Source organism: Echiichthys vipera, assembly GCF_963691815.1.
Source record: "Echiichthys vipera genome assembly, chromosome: 18".
NCBI lineage: Eukaryota > Metazoa > Chordata > Actinopteri > Perciformes > Trachinidae > Echiichthys > Echiichthys vipera.
In genome coordinates, this window is record NC_139843.1 from 13,528,988 (window position 1) to 13,546,090 (window position 17,103).

General features: G+C 44.9%; 1 protein-coding gene across 1 annotated transcript; it reads right to left on the reverse strand.

Moving 5' to 3' along the window:
* Positions 1-208: 208 nt before the first annotated feature.
* LOC310960547 (uncharacterized protein) lies at positions 209-15,341 on the reverse strand (the record flags this gene model as incomplete). The annotated part of the gene is given in 45 exon segments (XM_083932268.1): positions 209-288; positions 634-899; positions 985-1,156; positions 1,272-1,515; positions 1,519-1,566; positions 1,666-1,811; positions 1,910-2,178; positions 2,290-2,452; positions 2,620-2,938; positions 3,029-3,174; positions 3,270-3,538; positions 3,651-3,813; positions 3,981-4,305; positions 4,396-4,541; positions 4,637-4,905; positions 5,019-5,181; positions 5,349-5,673; positions 5,764-5,909; positions 6,005-6,273; positions 6,386-6,548; positions 6,716-7,040; positions 7,131-7,276; positions 7,375-7,643; positions 7,756-7,918; positions 8,116-8,410; positions 8,501-8,646; positions 8,745-9,013; positions 9,126-9,288; positions 9,456-9,780; positions 9,871-10,016; positions 10,112-10,380; positions 10,493-10,655; positions 10,823-11,147; positions 11,238-11,383; positions 11,479-11,747; positions 11,860-12,022; positions 12,190-12,514; positions 12,605-12,750; positions 12,846-13,114; positions 13,227-13,389; positions 13,557-13,887; positions 13,978-14,123; positions 14,222-14,490; positions 14,603-14,765; positions 15,287-15,341. Coding segments are annotated over 45 exon segments (9,540 nt in total).
* Positions 15,342-17,103: the final 1,762 nt, after the last annotated feature.

Genomic DNA, 17,103 nt, shown 5'->3' on the forward strand with positions numbered 1-17,103 from the left:
ACCCCCCTGGTGGCGATAGACGTAACACCCTCACAACAGAAACATTGAGGTAATGGCGACAGTGAAATAGAGGAATAAAGATATTGAGAAACATGCTGCATTTCCTGTTGCAGCAGCTTCAGGAGACGGCATGTCACCAACTGTCTCCTTAAAGAAAACCCCAAATCTTGACGTTTTGGTAAAGACCTGAACATCAGCGCGGACTGATTTAGCGCCACTCATTGTTACAACAGCCACCTGGAACCACGATGAATCTGACTTGCACAGCAGCGGGCCACCCTGATCTCCCTACAAATATAAAAACAGAGAATTTATCATGAGTGAAGTCCTGACACTCCCAATGTGAAAAGTTTTGCCCTGATGACAAAGTGAACAGATATTAAAAAAAACACAAGTTGATGGGAAAACATTTACCTGTTGAAGGTCCATTGTATAAGTGCAAATGTTCTCTGATTCAGAAACATTCACACAACTTGCCACTTGAGTTTCAAGGTCCCGAAGACTTGAGCTGGCTTTATCAGTGTCTGGAAAAATTACATTTACTCAAATCAATGCATCTTTGTGAATAATAAACATATCATTTGAGCAACAAACTTGATTAATAAACAACCTATGGACTCGATTAACCCTTACCTCTGCTCTTGCTGCCCTTCTCCCAGCCTGCCACCCAGCAACGAGTTCCAATGGGGAAGGTTCTGGCACTGCTAATGTCCATACACACAGGCTGGATATAATCCCTGAAGCTGACTTTTTTAGTCAGCTGCAGAAGTGCAATATTGGAACCTGACATTTTGCTCAATATAATTTTCACAACGCCCAGAGACATCTCAAACTCCTCTATGCCGTTCACAAGTCGCGGGCCCAGAAACACACTCCACTCACTGACATCTGGATTGGATCTGTCAGGAGGATAAAGGGCACCGTGTTCCATTATTTCACTCTTAATTGACTTCAATGAATACAAAAAAAATAATTTATACATACGTAGAGAAGCACTGGGAAGAAGTGAGGACAAAGTTGTCAGAGATTAGCGTTCCTCCACAAGTGTAGACCCCATTTTTGTGGAGACTAACCATCCAGGGCCATGTTCCTCCAGGTACAACACCACTGTCACCAATAGCACGACTGTTCATAGGAGCTCTGCCACACACTGAACCTAAAAAGGAAAGAATTAAAAATTTAATTAAGAAAAGAAGCTGCTTTAAGTGACAGATGGAGAAAAAAAAATCATTCAAAAACATTGAATTAAGTGTTTTTTTCTCGACACTCACTGGCAGGACTGCTGACAATTTGTGTAGTAGTAGTTTGTGTTGTTAGTGAAGTTGTTTGGGCAACTGGCAGACCAGGGCAGATGTAGCTGCTGTCAGCATCCAGCCCACTGGAGCTGAACAGAACAAAGCCTGGCTTATCAGAGCTGATGTGGGAGTTGATCCAGGACTGGTAACTGGACACTCTGGAGTAGACTCCCGGCAGATTGGGCCGAGCGCAGCCAAAACCAAAACTAACGATTCCAGACTAGACCCAGACGAAGCCCTGCTGGATCACCATTGGACCTCCGGAGTCACCCTGAGGAGACGGAGAGGAAACCGAGAGGAGATGTTTGAGGACTTCAAAAAATCCTAAACACATTTACCAACAATTGACTGATTGAATGAAGCAGCCTACCTGACAAGAGTCTTTGCCTCCTGCCAGAACACCAGCACAGATCATGTTGTCTGTGACCGTACCGACTCCATTGAGACAGTTACACTGTCGGTTTCCCAGAACTGGTACCTCCACTTCTTGGAGGGTTTCAGGGAACGGTAATGACACTGAGAGACCAACAAGAAGAGAGACCATTCACACATCCATCTACTTTTGGAGATAGGACACTAAATCAAACATGTTTGTCCACAACAAGCAGACTCACCTCCCTCCTGGACTGCACCCCAGCCAGTGACCCAGCTATCAGTACCGTTGTTGAATATACTGTCACTGGCTGCCAGACACACCGGTCTGATGTAGTCTGTGAATTCCACCGGTGAGGAGAGTCTAAGCAGAGCTATGTCGTTGTTGCTGGTATCACTGTCATAGTCTGGATGCAAAATGATTCTGGCAACAGTTCTGGACACTTCGTTTGGGTTGTTGCCCTGCAGGTTCTGACGGCCAAGAGAAATACGCCAACCAAACGTACTTGCACTGCAGAAAAAATGACAAAAACGTGTTGGTTTTAGCAAGAACATTGACTAAAGTCAGAACAAAGACTGTGACACTGAACATTTGATCTTTTATTATATGACAGTTACCCACCTGGAGAAGCAGTGAGCAGCAGACATCACCCACTCTCTGTTGATGAGGGAACCACCACAAACATGGCCGCCAAATCTCTGCAGACTGACCTGCCAGGGCCAACTTCCAGCTGGAGCGTCTTCACCTCCAACTATCCTGGTGTTCAGGGGAGTGATGCCACACACTGCAAACAACAGGGCAAAGAGATAGCACCTTAAATTAGTAAACAGATTGACAATAGTTACAGGCGTTATTAAATTAAATGCAATCAGGAGCAGCAGTGATAATAAAGACTTATTATTAAACATTAGCAATGTATATTCAGAGTACTGTGGTTTTCAGGAAACTAACATTCAGAACTTGATACTGTGGATCCTGGATCTGAAGTTGAGTCTGGATCTGCAATTGTAGTCGTAGTAGTAGTAGTAATGACAGGAACTGGCAGACCAGGACAGGTGTAGCTGCTGTCAGCATCCTGCCCACTTGAGCTGAACTGGACAAAGCCTGGCTTATCAGAGCTGATGTGGGAGTTGATCCAGGACTGGTAACTGGACACTCTGGAGTAGACTCCCGGCAGACTGGGCCGAGCGCAGCCGAAACCAAAACTAACGATTCCAGACTGGACCCAGACGGAGCCCTGCTGGATCACCATTGGACCTCCGGAGTCACCCTAAAGGGGGACCGAGAGGAGATGTTTAAGGACTTCAAAAAATCCTAAACACATTTACCAACAAGTGACTGATTGAATGAAGCAGCCTACCTGACAAGAGTCTTTGCCTCCTGCCAGAACACCAGCACAGATCATGTTGTCTGTGACCGTACCGACTCCATTAAGACAGTTACACTGTCGGTTTCCCAGAACTGGTACCTCCACTTCTTGGAGGGTTTCAGGGAACGGTAATGACACTGAGAGACCAACAAGAGAGACCATTTACACATCCATCTACTTTTGGAGATAGGACACTAAATCAAACATGTTTGTCGACAACAAGCAGACTCACCTCCCTCCTGGACTGCACCCCAGCCAGTGACCCAGCTATCAGTACCGTTGTTGAACACACTGTCACTGGCTGCCAGACACACCGGTCTGATGTAGTCTGTGAATTCCACCGGTGAGGAGAGTCTAAGCAGAGCTATGTCGTTGTTGCTGGTATCACTGTCATAGTCTGGATGCAAAATGATTCTGGAAACAGTTCTGGACACTTCGTTTTGGTTGTTGCCCTGCAGGTTCTGACGGCCAAGAGAAATGCGCCAACGAAACGTACTTGCACTGCAGAAAAAATGACAAAAACGTGTTGGTTTTAGGAAGGACATTGACTAAAAGTCAGAACAAAGACTGTGACACTGAACAATTGATCTTTTATTATATGACAGTTACCCACCTGGAGAAGCAGTGAGCAGCAGACATCACCCACTCTCTGTTGATGAGGGAACCACCACAAACATGGCCGCCAAATCTCTGCAGACTGACCTGCCAGGGCCAACTTCCAGCTGGAGCGTCTTCACCTCCAACTATCCTGGTGTTCAGGGGAGTGATGCCACACACTGCATATAACAGGGCAAAGAGATAGCACCTTAAATTAGTAAACAGATTGACAATAGTTACAGACGTTATTAAATTAAATGCAATCAGGAGCAGCAGTGATAATAAAGACTTATTATTAAACATTAGCAATGTATATTCAGAGTACTGTGGTTTTCAGGAAACTAACATTCAGAACTTGATACTGTGGATCCTGGATCTGAAGTTGAGTCTGGATCTGCAGTCGTAGTCGTAGTCGTAGTAGTAATAGTAATGACAGGAACTGGCAGACCAGGACAGGTGTAGCTGCTGTCAGCATCCAGCCCACTGGAGCTGAACTGGACAAAGCCTGGCTTATCAGAGCTGATGTGGGAGTTGATCCAGGACTGGTAACTGGACACTCTGGAGTAGACTCCCGGCAGATTGGGCCGAGCGCAGCCAAAACCAAAACTAACGATTCCAGACTGGACCCAGACGGAGCCCTGCTGGATCACCATTGGACCTCCGGAGTCACCCTAAAGGGGGACCGAGAGGAGATGTTTAAGGACTTCAAAAAATCCTAAACACATTTACCAACAAGTGACTGATTGAATGAAGCAGCCTACCTGACAAGAGTCTTTGCCTCCTGCCAGAACACCAGCACAGATCATGTTGTCTGTGACCGTACCGACTCCATTGAGACAGTTACACTGTCGGTTTCCCAGAACTGGTACCTCCACTTCTTGGAGGGTTTCAGGGAACGGTAATGACACTGAGAGACCAACAAGAGAGACCATTTACACATCCATCTACTTTTGGAGATAGGACACTAAATCAAACATGTTTGTCGACAACAAGCAGACTCACCTCCCTCCTGGACTGCACCCCAGCCAGTGACCCAGCTATCAGTACCGTTGTTGAACACACTGTCACTGGCTGCCAGACACACCGGTCTGATGTAGTCTGTGAATTCCACCGGTGAGGAGAGTCTAAGCAGAGCTATGTCGTTGTTGCTGGTATCACTGTCATAGTCTGGATGCAAAATGATTCTGGCAACAGTTCTGGACACTTCGTTTGGGTTGTTGCCCTGCAGGTTCTGACGGCCAAGAGAAATACGCCAACGAAACGTACTTGCACTACAGAAAAAAATGACAAAAACGTGTTGGTTTTAGGAAGGACATTGACTAAAAGTCAGAACAAAGACTGTGACACTGAACATTTGATCTTTTATTATATGACAGTTACCCACCTGGAGAAGCAGTGAGCAGCAGACATCACCCACTCTCTGTTGATGAGGGAACCACCACAAACATGGCCGCCAAATCTCTGCAGACTGACCTGCCAGGGCCAACTTCCAGCTGGAGCGTCTTCACCTCCAACTATCCTGGTGTTCAGGGGAGTGATGCCACACACTGCAAATAACAGGGCAAAGAGATAGCACCTTAAATTAGTACACAGATTGACAATAGTTACAGACGTTATTAAATTAAATGCAATCAGGAGCAGCAGTGATAATAAAGACTTATTATTAAACATTAGCAATGTATATTCAGAGTACTGTGGTTTTCAGGAAACTAACATTCAGAACTTGATACTGTGGATCCTGGATCTGAAGTTGAGTCTGGATCTGCAGTCGTAGTCGTAGTCGTAGTAGTAATAGTAATGACAGGAACTGGCAGACCAGGACAGGTGTAGCTGCTGTCAGCATCCAGCCCACTGGAGCTGAACTGGACAAAGCCTGGCTTATCAGAGCTGATGTGGGAGTTGATCCAGGACTGGTAACTGGACACTCTGGAGTAGACTCCCGGCAGATTGGGCCGAGCGCAGCCAAAACCAAAACTAACGATTCCAGACTGGACCCAGACGGAGCCCTGCTGGATCACCATTGGACCTCCGGAGTCACCCTAAAGGGGGACCGAGAGGAGATGTTTAAGGACTTCAAAAAATCCTAAACACATTTACCAACAAGTGACTGATTGAATGAAGCAGCCTACCTGACAAGAGTCTTTGCCTCCTGCCAGAACACCAGCACAGATCATGTTGTCTGTGACCGTACCGACTCCATTGAGACAGTTACACTGTCGGTTTCCCAGAACTGGTACCTCCACTTCTTGAAGGGTTTCAGGGAACGGTAATGACACTGAGAGACCAACAAGAGAGACCATTTACACATCCATCTACTTTTGGAGATAGGACACTAAATCAAACATGTTTGTCGACAACAAGCAGACTCACCTCCCTCCTGGACTGCACCCCAGCCAGTGACCCAGCTATCAGTACCGTTGTTGAACACACTGTCACTGGCTGCCAGACACACCGGTCTGATGTAGTCTGTGAATTCCACCGGTGAGGAGAGTCTAAGCAGAGCTATGTCGTTGTTGCTGGTATCACTGTCATAGTCTGGATGCAAAATGATTCTGGCAACAGTTCTGGACACTTCGTTTGGGTTGTTGCCCTGCAGGTTCTGACGGCCAAGAGAAATGCGCCAACGAAACGTACTTGCACTGCAGAAAAAATGACAAAAACGTGTTGGTTTTAGGAAGGACATTGACTAAAAGTCAGAACAAAGACTGTGACACTGAACATTTGATCTTTTATTATATGACAGTTACCCACCTGGAGAAGCAGTGAGCAGCAGACATCACCCACTCTCTGTTGATGAGGGAACCACCACAAATATGGCCGCCAAATCTCTGCAGACTGACCTGCCAGGGCCAACTTCCAGCTGGAGCGTCTTCACCTCCAACTATCCTGGTGTTCAGGGGAGTGATGCCACACACTGCAAATAACAGGGCAAAGAGATAGCACCTTAAATTAGTAAACAGATTGACAATAGTTACAGACGTTATTAAATTAAATGCAATCAGGAGCAGCAGTGATAATAAAGACTTATTATTAAACATTAGCAATGTATATTCAGAGTACTGTGGTTTTCAGGAAACTAACATTCAGAACTTGATACTGTGGATCCTGGATCTGAAGTTGAGTCTGGATCTGCAGTCGTAGTCGTAGTCGTAGTAGTAATAGTAATGACAGGAACTGGCAGACCAGGACAGGTGTAGCTGCTGTCAGCATCCAGCCCACTGGAGCTGAACTGGACAAAGCCTGGCTTATCAGAGCTGATGTGGGAGTTGATCCAGGACTGGTAACTGGACACTCTGGAGTAGACTCCCGGCAGATTGGGCCGAGCGCAGCCAAAACCAAAACTAACGATTCCAGACTGGACCCAGACGGAGCCCTGCTGGATCACCATTGGACCTCCGGAGTCACCCTAAAGGGGGACCGAGAGGAGATGTTTAAGGACTTCAAAAAATCCTAAACACATTTACCAACAAGTGACTGATTGAATGAAGCAGCCTACCTGACAAGAGTCTTTGCCTCCTGCCAGAACACCAGCACAGATCATGTTGTCTGTGACCGTACCGACTCCATTAAGACAGTTACACTGTCGGTTTCCCAGAACTGGTACCTCCACTTCTTGAAGGGTTTCAGGGAACGGTAATGACACTGAGAGACCAACAAGAAGAGAGACCATTTACACACCCATCTACTTTTGGAGATAGGACACTAAATCAAACATGTTTGTCGACAACAAGCAGACTCACCTCCCTCCTGGACTGCACCCCAGCCAGTGACCCAGCTATCAGTACCGTTGTTGAACACACTGTCACTGGCTGCCAGACACACCGGTCTGATGTAGTCTGTGAATTCCACCGGTGAGGAGAGTCTAAGCAGAGCTATGTCGTTGTTGCTGGTATCACTGTCATAGTCTGGATGCAAAATGATTCTGGCAACAGTTCTGGACACTTCGTTTGGGTTGTTGCCCTGCAGGTTCTGACGGCCAAGAGAAATGCGCCAACGAAACGTACTTGCACTGCAGAAAAAATGACAAAAACGTGTTGGTTTTAGGAAGGACATTGACTAAAAGTCAGAACAAAGACTGTGACACTGAACATTTGATCTTTTATGATATGACAGTTACCCACCTGGAGAAGCAGTGAGCAGCAGACATCACCCACTCTCTGTTGATGAGGGAACCACCACAAACATGGCCGCCAAATCTCTGCAGACTGACCTGCCAGGGCCAACTTCCAGCTGGAGCGTCTTCACCTCCAACTATCCTGGTGTTCAGGGGAGTGATGCCACACACTGCAAATAACAGGGCAAAGAGATAGCACCTTAAATTAGTAAACAGATTGACAATAGTTACAGATGTTATTAAATTAAATGCAATCAGGAGCAGCAGTGATAATAAAGACTTATTATTAAACATTAGCAATGCATATTCAGAGTACTGTGGTTTTCAGGAAACTAACATTCAGAACTTGATACTGTGGATCCTGGATCTGAAGTTGAGCCTGGATCTGCAGTCGTAGTTGTAGTCGTAGTAGTAATAGTAATGACGGGAACTGGCAGACCAGGACAGGTGTAGCTGCTGTCAGCATCCAGGCCACTGGAGCTGAACTGGACAAAGCCTGGCTTATCAGAGCTGATGTGGGAGTTGATCCAGGACTGGTAACTGGACACTCTGGAGTAGACTCCCGGCAGATTGGGCCGAGCGCAGCCAAAACCAAAACTAACGATTCCAGACTGGACCCAGACGGATCCCTGCTGGATCACCATTGGACCTCCGGAGTCACCCTAAAGGGGGACCGAGAGGAGATGTTTAAGGACCTCAAAAAATCCTAAACACATTTACCAACAAGTGACTGATTGAATGAAGCAGCCTACCTGACAAGAGTCTTTGCCTCCTGCCAGAACACCAGCACAGATCATGTTGTCTGTGACCGTACCGACTCCATTGAGACAGTTACACTGTCGGTTTCCCAGAACTGGTACCTCCACTTCTTGGAGGGTTTCAGGGAACGGTAATGACACTGAGAGACCAACAAGAAGAGAGACCATTTACACATCCATCTACTTTTGGAGATAGGACACTAAATCAAACATGTTTGTCGACAACAAGCAGACTCACCTCCCTCCTGGACTGCACCCCAGCCAGTGACCCAGCTATCAGTACCGTTGTTGAACACACTGTCACTGGCTGCCAGACACACCGGTCTGATGTAGTCTGTGAATTCCACCGGTGAGGAGAGTCTAAGCAGAGCTATGTCGTTGTTGCTGGTATCACTGTCATAGTCTGGATGCAAAATGATTCTGGAAACAGTTCTGGACACTTCGTTTGGGTTGTTGCCCTGCAGGTTCTGACGGCCAAGAGAAATGCGCCAACGAAACGTACTTGCACTGCAGAAAAAATGACAAAAACGTGTTGGTTTTAGGAAGGACATTGACTAAAAGTCAGAACAAAGACTGTGACACTGAACATTTGATCTTTTATTATATGACAGTTACCCACCTGGAGAAGCAGTGAGCAGCAGACATCACCCACTCTCTGTTGATGAGGGAACCACCACAAACATGGCCGCCAAATCTCTGCAGACTGACCTGCCAGGGCCAACTTCCAGCTGGAGCGTCTTCACCTCCAACTATCCTGGTGTTCAGGGGAGTGATGCCACACACTGCAAATAACAGGGCAAAGAGATAGCACCTTAAATTAGTAAACAGATTGACAATAGTTACAGACGTTATTAAATTAAATGCAATCAGGAGCAGCAGTGATAATAAAGACTTATTATTAAACATTAGCAATGCATATTCAGAGTACTGTGGTTTTCAGGAAACTAACATTCAGAACTTGATACTGTGGATCCTGGATCTGAAGTTGAGTCTGGATCTGCAGTCGTAGTCGTAGTCGTAGTAGTAATAGTAATGACAGGAACTGGCAGACCAGGACAGGTGTAGCTGCTGTCAGCATCCAGCCCACTGGAGCTGAACTGGACAAAGCCTGGCTTATCAGAGCTGATGTGGGAGTTGATCCAGGACTGGTAACTGGACACTCTGGAGTAGACTCCCGGCAGGTTGGGCCGAGCGCAGCCAAAACCAAAACTAACGATTCCAGACTGGACCCAGACGGAGCCCTGCTGGATCACCATTGGACCTCCGGAGTCACCCTAAAGGGGGACCGAGAGGAGATGTTTAAGGACTTCAAAAAATCCTAAACACATTTACCAACAAGTGACTGATTGAATGAAGCAGCCTACCTGACAAGAGTCTTTGCCTCCTGCCAGAACACCAGCACAGATCATGTTGTCTGTGACCGTACCGACTCCATTGAGACAGTTACACTGTCGGTTTCCCAGAACTGGTACCTCCACTTCTTGAAGGGTTTCAGGGAACGGTAATGACACTGAGAGACCAACAAGAGAGACCATTTACACATCCATCTACTTTTGGAGATAGGACACTAAATCAAACATGTTTGTCGACAACAAGCAGACTCACCTCCCTCCTGGACTGCACCCCAGCCAGTGACCCAGCTATCAGTACCGTTGTTGAACACACTGTCACTGGCTGCCAGACACACCGGTCTGATGTAGTCTGTGAATTCCACCGGTGAGGAGAGTCTAAGCAGAGCTATGTCGTTGTTGCTGGTATCACTGTCATAGTCTGGATGCAAAATGATTCTGGAAACAGTTCTGGACACTTCGTTTGGGTTGTTGCCCTGCAGGTTCTGACGGCCAAGAGAAATGCGCCAACGAAACGTACTTGCACTGCAGAAAAAATGACAAAAACGTGTTGGTTTTAGCAAGGACATTGACTAAAAGTCAGAACAAAGACTGTGACACTGAACATTTGATCTTTTATTATATGACAATTACCCACCTGGAGAAGCAGTGAGCAGCAGACATCACCCACTCTCTGTTGATGAGGGAACCACCACAAACATGGCCGCCAAATCTCTGCAGACTGACCTGCCAGGGCCAATTTCCAGCTGGAGCGTCTTCACCTCCAACTATCCTGGTGTTCAGGGGAGTGATGCCACACACTGCAAATAACAGGGCAAAGAGATAGCACCTTAAATTAGTAAACAGATTGACAATAGTTACAGACGTTATTAAATTAAATGCAATCAGGAGCAGCAGTGATAATAAAGACTTATTATTAAACATTAGCAATGCATATTCAGAGTACTGTGGTTTTCAGGAAACTAACATTCAGAACTTGATACTGTGGATCCTGGATCTGAAGTTGAGTCTGGATCTGCAATTGTAGTCGTAGTCGTAGTAGTAACAGTAATGACAGGAACTGGCAGACCAGGACAGGTGTAGCTGCTGTCAGCATCCAGCCCACTGGAGCTGAACTGGACAAAGCCTGGCTTATCAGAGCTGATGTGGGAGTTGATCCAGGACTGGTAACTGGACACTCTGGAGTAGACTCCCGGCAGATTGGGCCGAGCGCAGCCAAAACCAAAACTAACGATTCCAGACTGGACCCAGACGGAGCCCTGCTGGATCACCATTGGACCTCCGGAGTCACCCTAAAGGGGGACCGAGAGGAGATGTTTAAGGACTTCAAAAAGTCCTAAACACATTTACCAACAAGTGACTGATTGAATGAAGCAGCCTACCTGACAAGAGTCTTTGCCTCCTGCCAGAACACCAGCACAGATCATGTTGTCTGTGACCGTACCGACTCCATTGAGACAGTTACACTGTCGGTTTCCCAGAACTGGTACCTCCACTTCTTGAAGGGTTTCAGGGAACGGTAATGACACTGAGAGACCAACAAGAGAGACCATTTACACATCCATCTACTTTTGGAGATAGGACACTAAATCAAACATGTTTGTCGACAACAAGCAGACTCACCTCCCTCCTGGACTGCACCCCAGCCAGTGACCCAGCTATCAGTACCGTTGTTGAACACACTGTCACTGGCTGCCAGACACACCGGTCTGATGTAGTCTGTGAATTCCACCGGTGAGGAGAGTCTAAGCAGAGCTATGTCGTTGTTGCTGGTATCACTGTCATAGTCTGGATGCAAAATGATTCTGGCAACAGTTCTGGACACTTCGTTTGGGTTGTTGCCCTGCAGGTTCTGACGGCCAAGAGAAATGCGCCAACGAAACGTACTTGCACTGCAGAAAAAATGACAAAAACGTGTTGGTTTTAGCAAGGACATTGACTAAAAGTCAGAACAAAGACTGTGACACTGAACATTTGATCTTTTATTTTATGACAATTACCCACCTGGAGAAGCAGTGAGCAGCAGACATCACCCACTCTCTGTTGATGAGGGAACCACCACAAACATGGCCGCCAAATCTCTGCAGACTGACCTGCCAGGGCCAACTTCCAGCTGGAGCGTCTTCACCTCCAACTATCCTGGTGTTCAGGGGAGTGATGCCACACACTGCAAATAACAGGGCAAAGAGATAGCACCTTAAATTAGTAAACAGATTGACAATAGTTACAGACGTTATTAAATTAAATGCAATCAGGAGCAGCAGTGATAATAAAGACTTATTATTAAACATTAGCAATGCATATTCAGAGTACTGTGGTTTTCAGGAAACTAACATTCAGAACTTGATACTGTGGATCCTGGATCTGAAGTTGAGTCTGGATCTGCAGTCGTAGTCGTAGACGTAGTAGTAATAGTAATGACAGGAACTGGCAGACCAGGACAGGTGTAGCTGCTGTCAGCATCCAGCCCACTGGAGCTGAACTGGACAAAGCCTGGCTTATCAGAGCTGATGTGGGAGTTGATCCAGGACTGGTAACTGGACACTCTGGAGTAGACTCCCGGCAGATTGGGCCGAGCGCAGCCAAAACCAAAACTAACGATTCCAGACTGGACCCAGACGGAGCCCTGCTGGATCACCATTGGACCTCCGGAGTCACCCTAAAGGGGGACCGAGAGGAGATGTTTAAGGACTTCAAAAAATCCTAAACACATTTACCAACAAGTGACTGACTGAATGAAGCAGCCTACCTGACAAGAGTCTTTGCCTCCTGCCAGAACACCAGCACAGATCATGTTGTCTGTGACCGTACCGACTCCATTGAGACAGTTACACTGTCGGTTTCCCAGAACTGGTACCTCCACTTCTTGAAGGGTTTCAGGGAACGGTAATGACACTGAGAGACCAACAAGAGAGACCATTTACACATCCATCTACTTTTGGAGATAGGACACTAAATCAAACATGTTTGTCGACAACAAGCAGACTCACCTCCCTCCTGGACTGCACCCCAGCCAGTAACCCAGCTATCAGTACCGTTGTTGAACACACTGTCACTGGCTGCCAGACACACCGGTCTGATGTAGTCTGTGAATTCCACCGGTGAGGAGAGTCTAAGCAGAGCTATGTCGTTGTTGCTGGTATCACTGTCATAGTCTGGATGCAAAATGATTCTGGAAACAGTTCTGGACACTTCGTTTGGGTTGTTGCCCTGCAGGTTCTGACGGCCAAGAGAAATGCGCCAACGAAACGTACTTGCACTGCAGAAAAAATGACAAAAACGTGTTGGTTTTAGGAAGGACATTGACTAAAAGTCAGAACAAAGACTGTGACACTGAACATTTGATCTTTTATTATATGACAGTTACCTACCTGGAGAAGCAGTGAGCAGCAGACATCACCCACTCTCTGTTGATGAGGGAACCACCACAAACATGGCCGCCAAATCTCTGCAGACTGACCTGCCAGGGCCAACTTCCAGCTGGAGCGTCTTCACCTCCAACTATCCTGGTGTTCAGGGGAGTGATGCCACACACTGCAAACAACAGGGCAAAGAGATAGCACCTTAAATTAGTAAACAGTTTGACAATAGTTACAGATGTTATTAAATTAAATGCAATCAGGAGCAGCAGTGATAATAAAGACTTATTATTAAACATTAGCAATGTATATTCAGAGATCTGTGGTTTTCAGGAAACTAACATTCAGAACTTGATACTGTGGATCCTGGATCTGAAGTTGAGTCTGGATCTGCAGTCGTAGTCGTAGTCGTAGTCGTAGTAGTAATAGTAATGACAGGAACTGGCAGACCAGGACAGGTGTAGCTGCTGTCAGCATCAGGCCCACTGGAGCTGAACTGGACAAAGCCTGGCTTATCAGAGCTGATGTGGGAGTTGATCCAGGACTGGTAACTGGACACTCTGGAGTAGACTCCCGGCAGATTGGGCCGAGCGCAGCCAAAACCAAAACTAACGATTCCAGACTGGACCCAGACGGAGCCCTGCTGGATCACCATTGGACCTCCGGAGTCACCCTAAAGGGGGACCGAGAGGAGATGTTTAAGGACTTCAAAAAATCCTAAACACATTTACCAACAAGTGACTGATGGGATGAAGCAGCCTACCTGACAAGAGTCTTTGCCTCCTGCCAGAACACCAGCACAGATCATGTTGTCTGTGACCGTACCGACTCCATTGAGACAGTTACACTGTCGGTTTCCCAGAACTGGTACCTCCACTTCTTGGAGGGTTTCAGGGAACGGTAATGACACTGAGAGACCAACAAGAAGAGAGACCATTTACACACCCATCTACTTTTGGAGATAGGACACTAAATCAAACATGTTTGTCGACAACAAGCAGACTCACCTCCCTCCAGGACTGCACCCCAGCCAGTGACCCAGCTATCAGTACCGTTGTTGAACACACTGTCACTGGCTGCCAGACACACCGGTCTGATGTAGTCTGTGAATTCCACCGGTGAGGAGAGTCTAAGCAGAGCTATGTCGTTGTTGCTGGTATCACTGTCATAGTCTGGATGCAAAATGATTCTGGCAACAGTTCTGGACACTTCGTTTGGGTTGTTGCCCTGCAGGTTCTGACGGCCAAGAGAAATGCGCCAACCAAACGTACTTGCACTGCAGAAAAAATGACAAAAACGTGTTGGTTTTAGGAAGGACATTGACTAAAAGTCAGAACAAAGACTGTGACACTGAACATTTGATCTTTTATTATATGACAGTTACCCACCTGGAGAAGCAGTGAGCAGCAGACATCACCCACTCTCTGTTGATGAGGGAACCACCACAAACATGGCCGCCAAATCTCTGCAGACTGACCTGCCAGGGCCAACTTCCAGCTGGAGCGTCTTCACCTCCAACTATCCTGGTGTTCAGGGGAGTGATGCCACATACTGGAAAATAGATCAGTAGGGCTAAACTTCAGAAGCAAAGTAAGTAAATACACTTAAAAGTCACATGTAGATGAATATGTAGCCCAATCTCAAATACTAAATGTATTTTAAATGTTGTCAACTTACCATTAAGCTGTGCATGTGATCCTATTAAAGAGAAATACAAATCAATCAATCTGAGGGGTATTTCCAGGTTAACGCCCCAAAAGAACAGATTTAACAAAAAAAACGTATTTATTAAGTTTTACGAATTAAAGTAATAATGAGACAGAAACTAAATTCCACAACAACATAATAGAACAAATGATTATGATACGACGTGATAAAGAGATAATGCAACTTTTTATCAATGGTTTTCAGGGAAAAATAAATAATTTACTGTAAATTACACATATTGATGCAAAATAAAAAAGATAATAATTCAAATAATAATATAAATGATATATAAAAAATCTTATTTCCCTTCACTACTATATCTTTTCATCATTATATTAATCTAAAGAGTTAAAATATTAACTTACCTTCAGATAAAAGGCTCGCCAGAGCCAATATGCAGATCCACTTTCTCGAAGCCATTGTGTGACTCCCTGGTCCCGGTTTGTCACTCTTTATATGCCTCGTTTGACCTGTCACTTATTGTGAGATATGCCCCTCCCATGAGGCACCCCACTGAATTTTTGGGAAAAAACTAAAGCGATCCAGTCATTTCATACATATGCACTGTCCTAACTCTGATTCCTTTGGCTGTGTGATTCAAATATGTGATGAAGAGGGTACTTGGCTAAACAAATACAACTAGATTAAAACAAAGTGCAATTAGAGATAAAAGGATTTTTTAAAATCCACCTTTTTTGATGTGATATCAAAACTTGATTATGAAGAGGCCTACTAGTTTTATTAACATATAATTGCCATTTTAACGGTCTAAACAGACAGATAATAAAGCTCTGTTGTTGCTTTCATATTGTACTGGCCTTCACTTCTTCTGTGTTTCCATCAAAGAAGTGGTCAAACCAGTGACAAATTAGACTTTTGCAAACCTATTGTGAGAACACGTCCCAGGATTGAGAAGCTGTCAACAGTGGAACATTTTCACAACATGTGACAAAGATGTGTCTTTTTTCATTGTTTAGATGTTTTTCAGCACCCTGCCTTTCTTTGAGTACATAAAAAATGGTATTTCAGAGACAATTACCTCCTGGTTATGTCACTGCTGTCTTACAGACCAGCTATTATCATGCTGATGTGATGGGACGTCATATTCTGACGACTTATTATATAACCATTGTGTTCAGAAATACATTTTAAAATGGATTACTGTTCAATTAAAAGTACTGTAGAAGTGAATTTTGAACACATTTTTATCATTCGCTTTACAATTATCCAGCATGCCTCTGTGACATGTTAAATGAACTTCAAATGCATTTATAAAGTGAGCTATTGCCATAATAAAAACGTCTTTATCGTGAAGTTCTATCAATCAATCAATCAATCAATCCATACTTTATTTGTTAGGGACAGTGCACATTAATGAACAACGATAACATATCACTGTAAAAGTGCCGGATTATACCAAAGATGCTAATTTGCATCCGTAGTCCCTGGTAAAAAAAAATAGAACAAATACAAATACTACTCAATAAATAAATAAAGTACAAATAGAAGAGACAAGACACACCGTACAATACATTACATACTCAGGCCCACACAGAATAAATCAATGAATCACAATTTAAGCATCATAAATGGCATGTACTCTAAGTTGAATGTAGTTTTGTGAGTATACTTTAATACACATCTAATTCAATTAAAATACACTTTGATAAAACATGATAATAGTGTATTACAAAAGACTTGAAAACCACTGCTGTACTAGCATGTTTTTTTAAGTAGCCAAGGCGAAGTGCCTTTTTTTGTGAAAAACACAGTGAGCAAAATAAGAGAACAGTAACCATTGTGTCAGAAGAGAAGATTTAAACAATCTATGGAAAATCCTTGACGACAAAGTAATGTCTAAAATCCCACTACAGTTACTGAACTGTGGAAGAGACTGCAAGAAAAATGGACATAGATCAAACCAGAGCAGTGTGAGAAACTAGTGATGACCAAATCATTCAAAGAAAGGGCCTCTACTTACTTTTCATTTTTGAATCCTATAGACCGAAGAAAAGACAATGTTTAAATCTTCTCTTCTGACATAACCGTTACTGTTAACTCATTTTGATCACTTTTTTTCCACAAAATAAAGGTTTTTGTTGAAATTCTTGTATAGCAGTGGTATAGCCACAGCAGATATTCAATCAAATTCTGAACAATAAAAAATAATCTCCAGTGTATA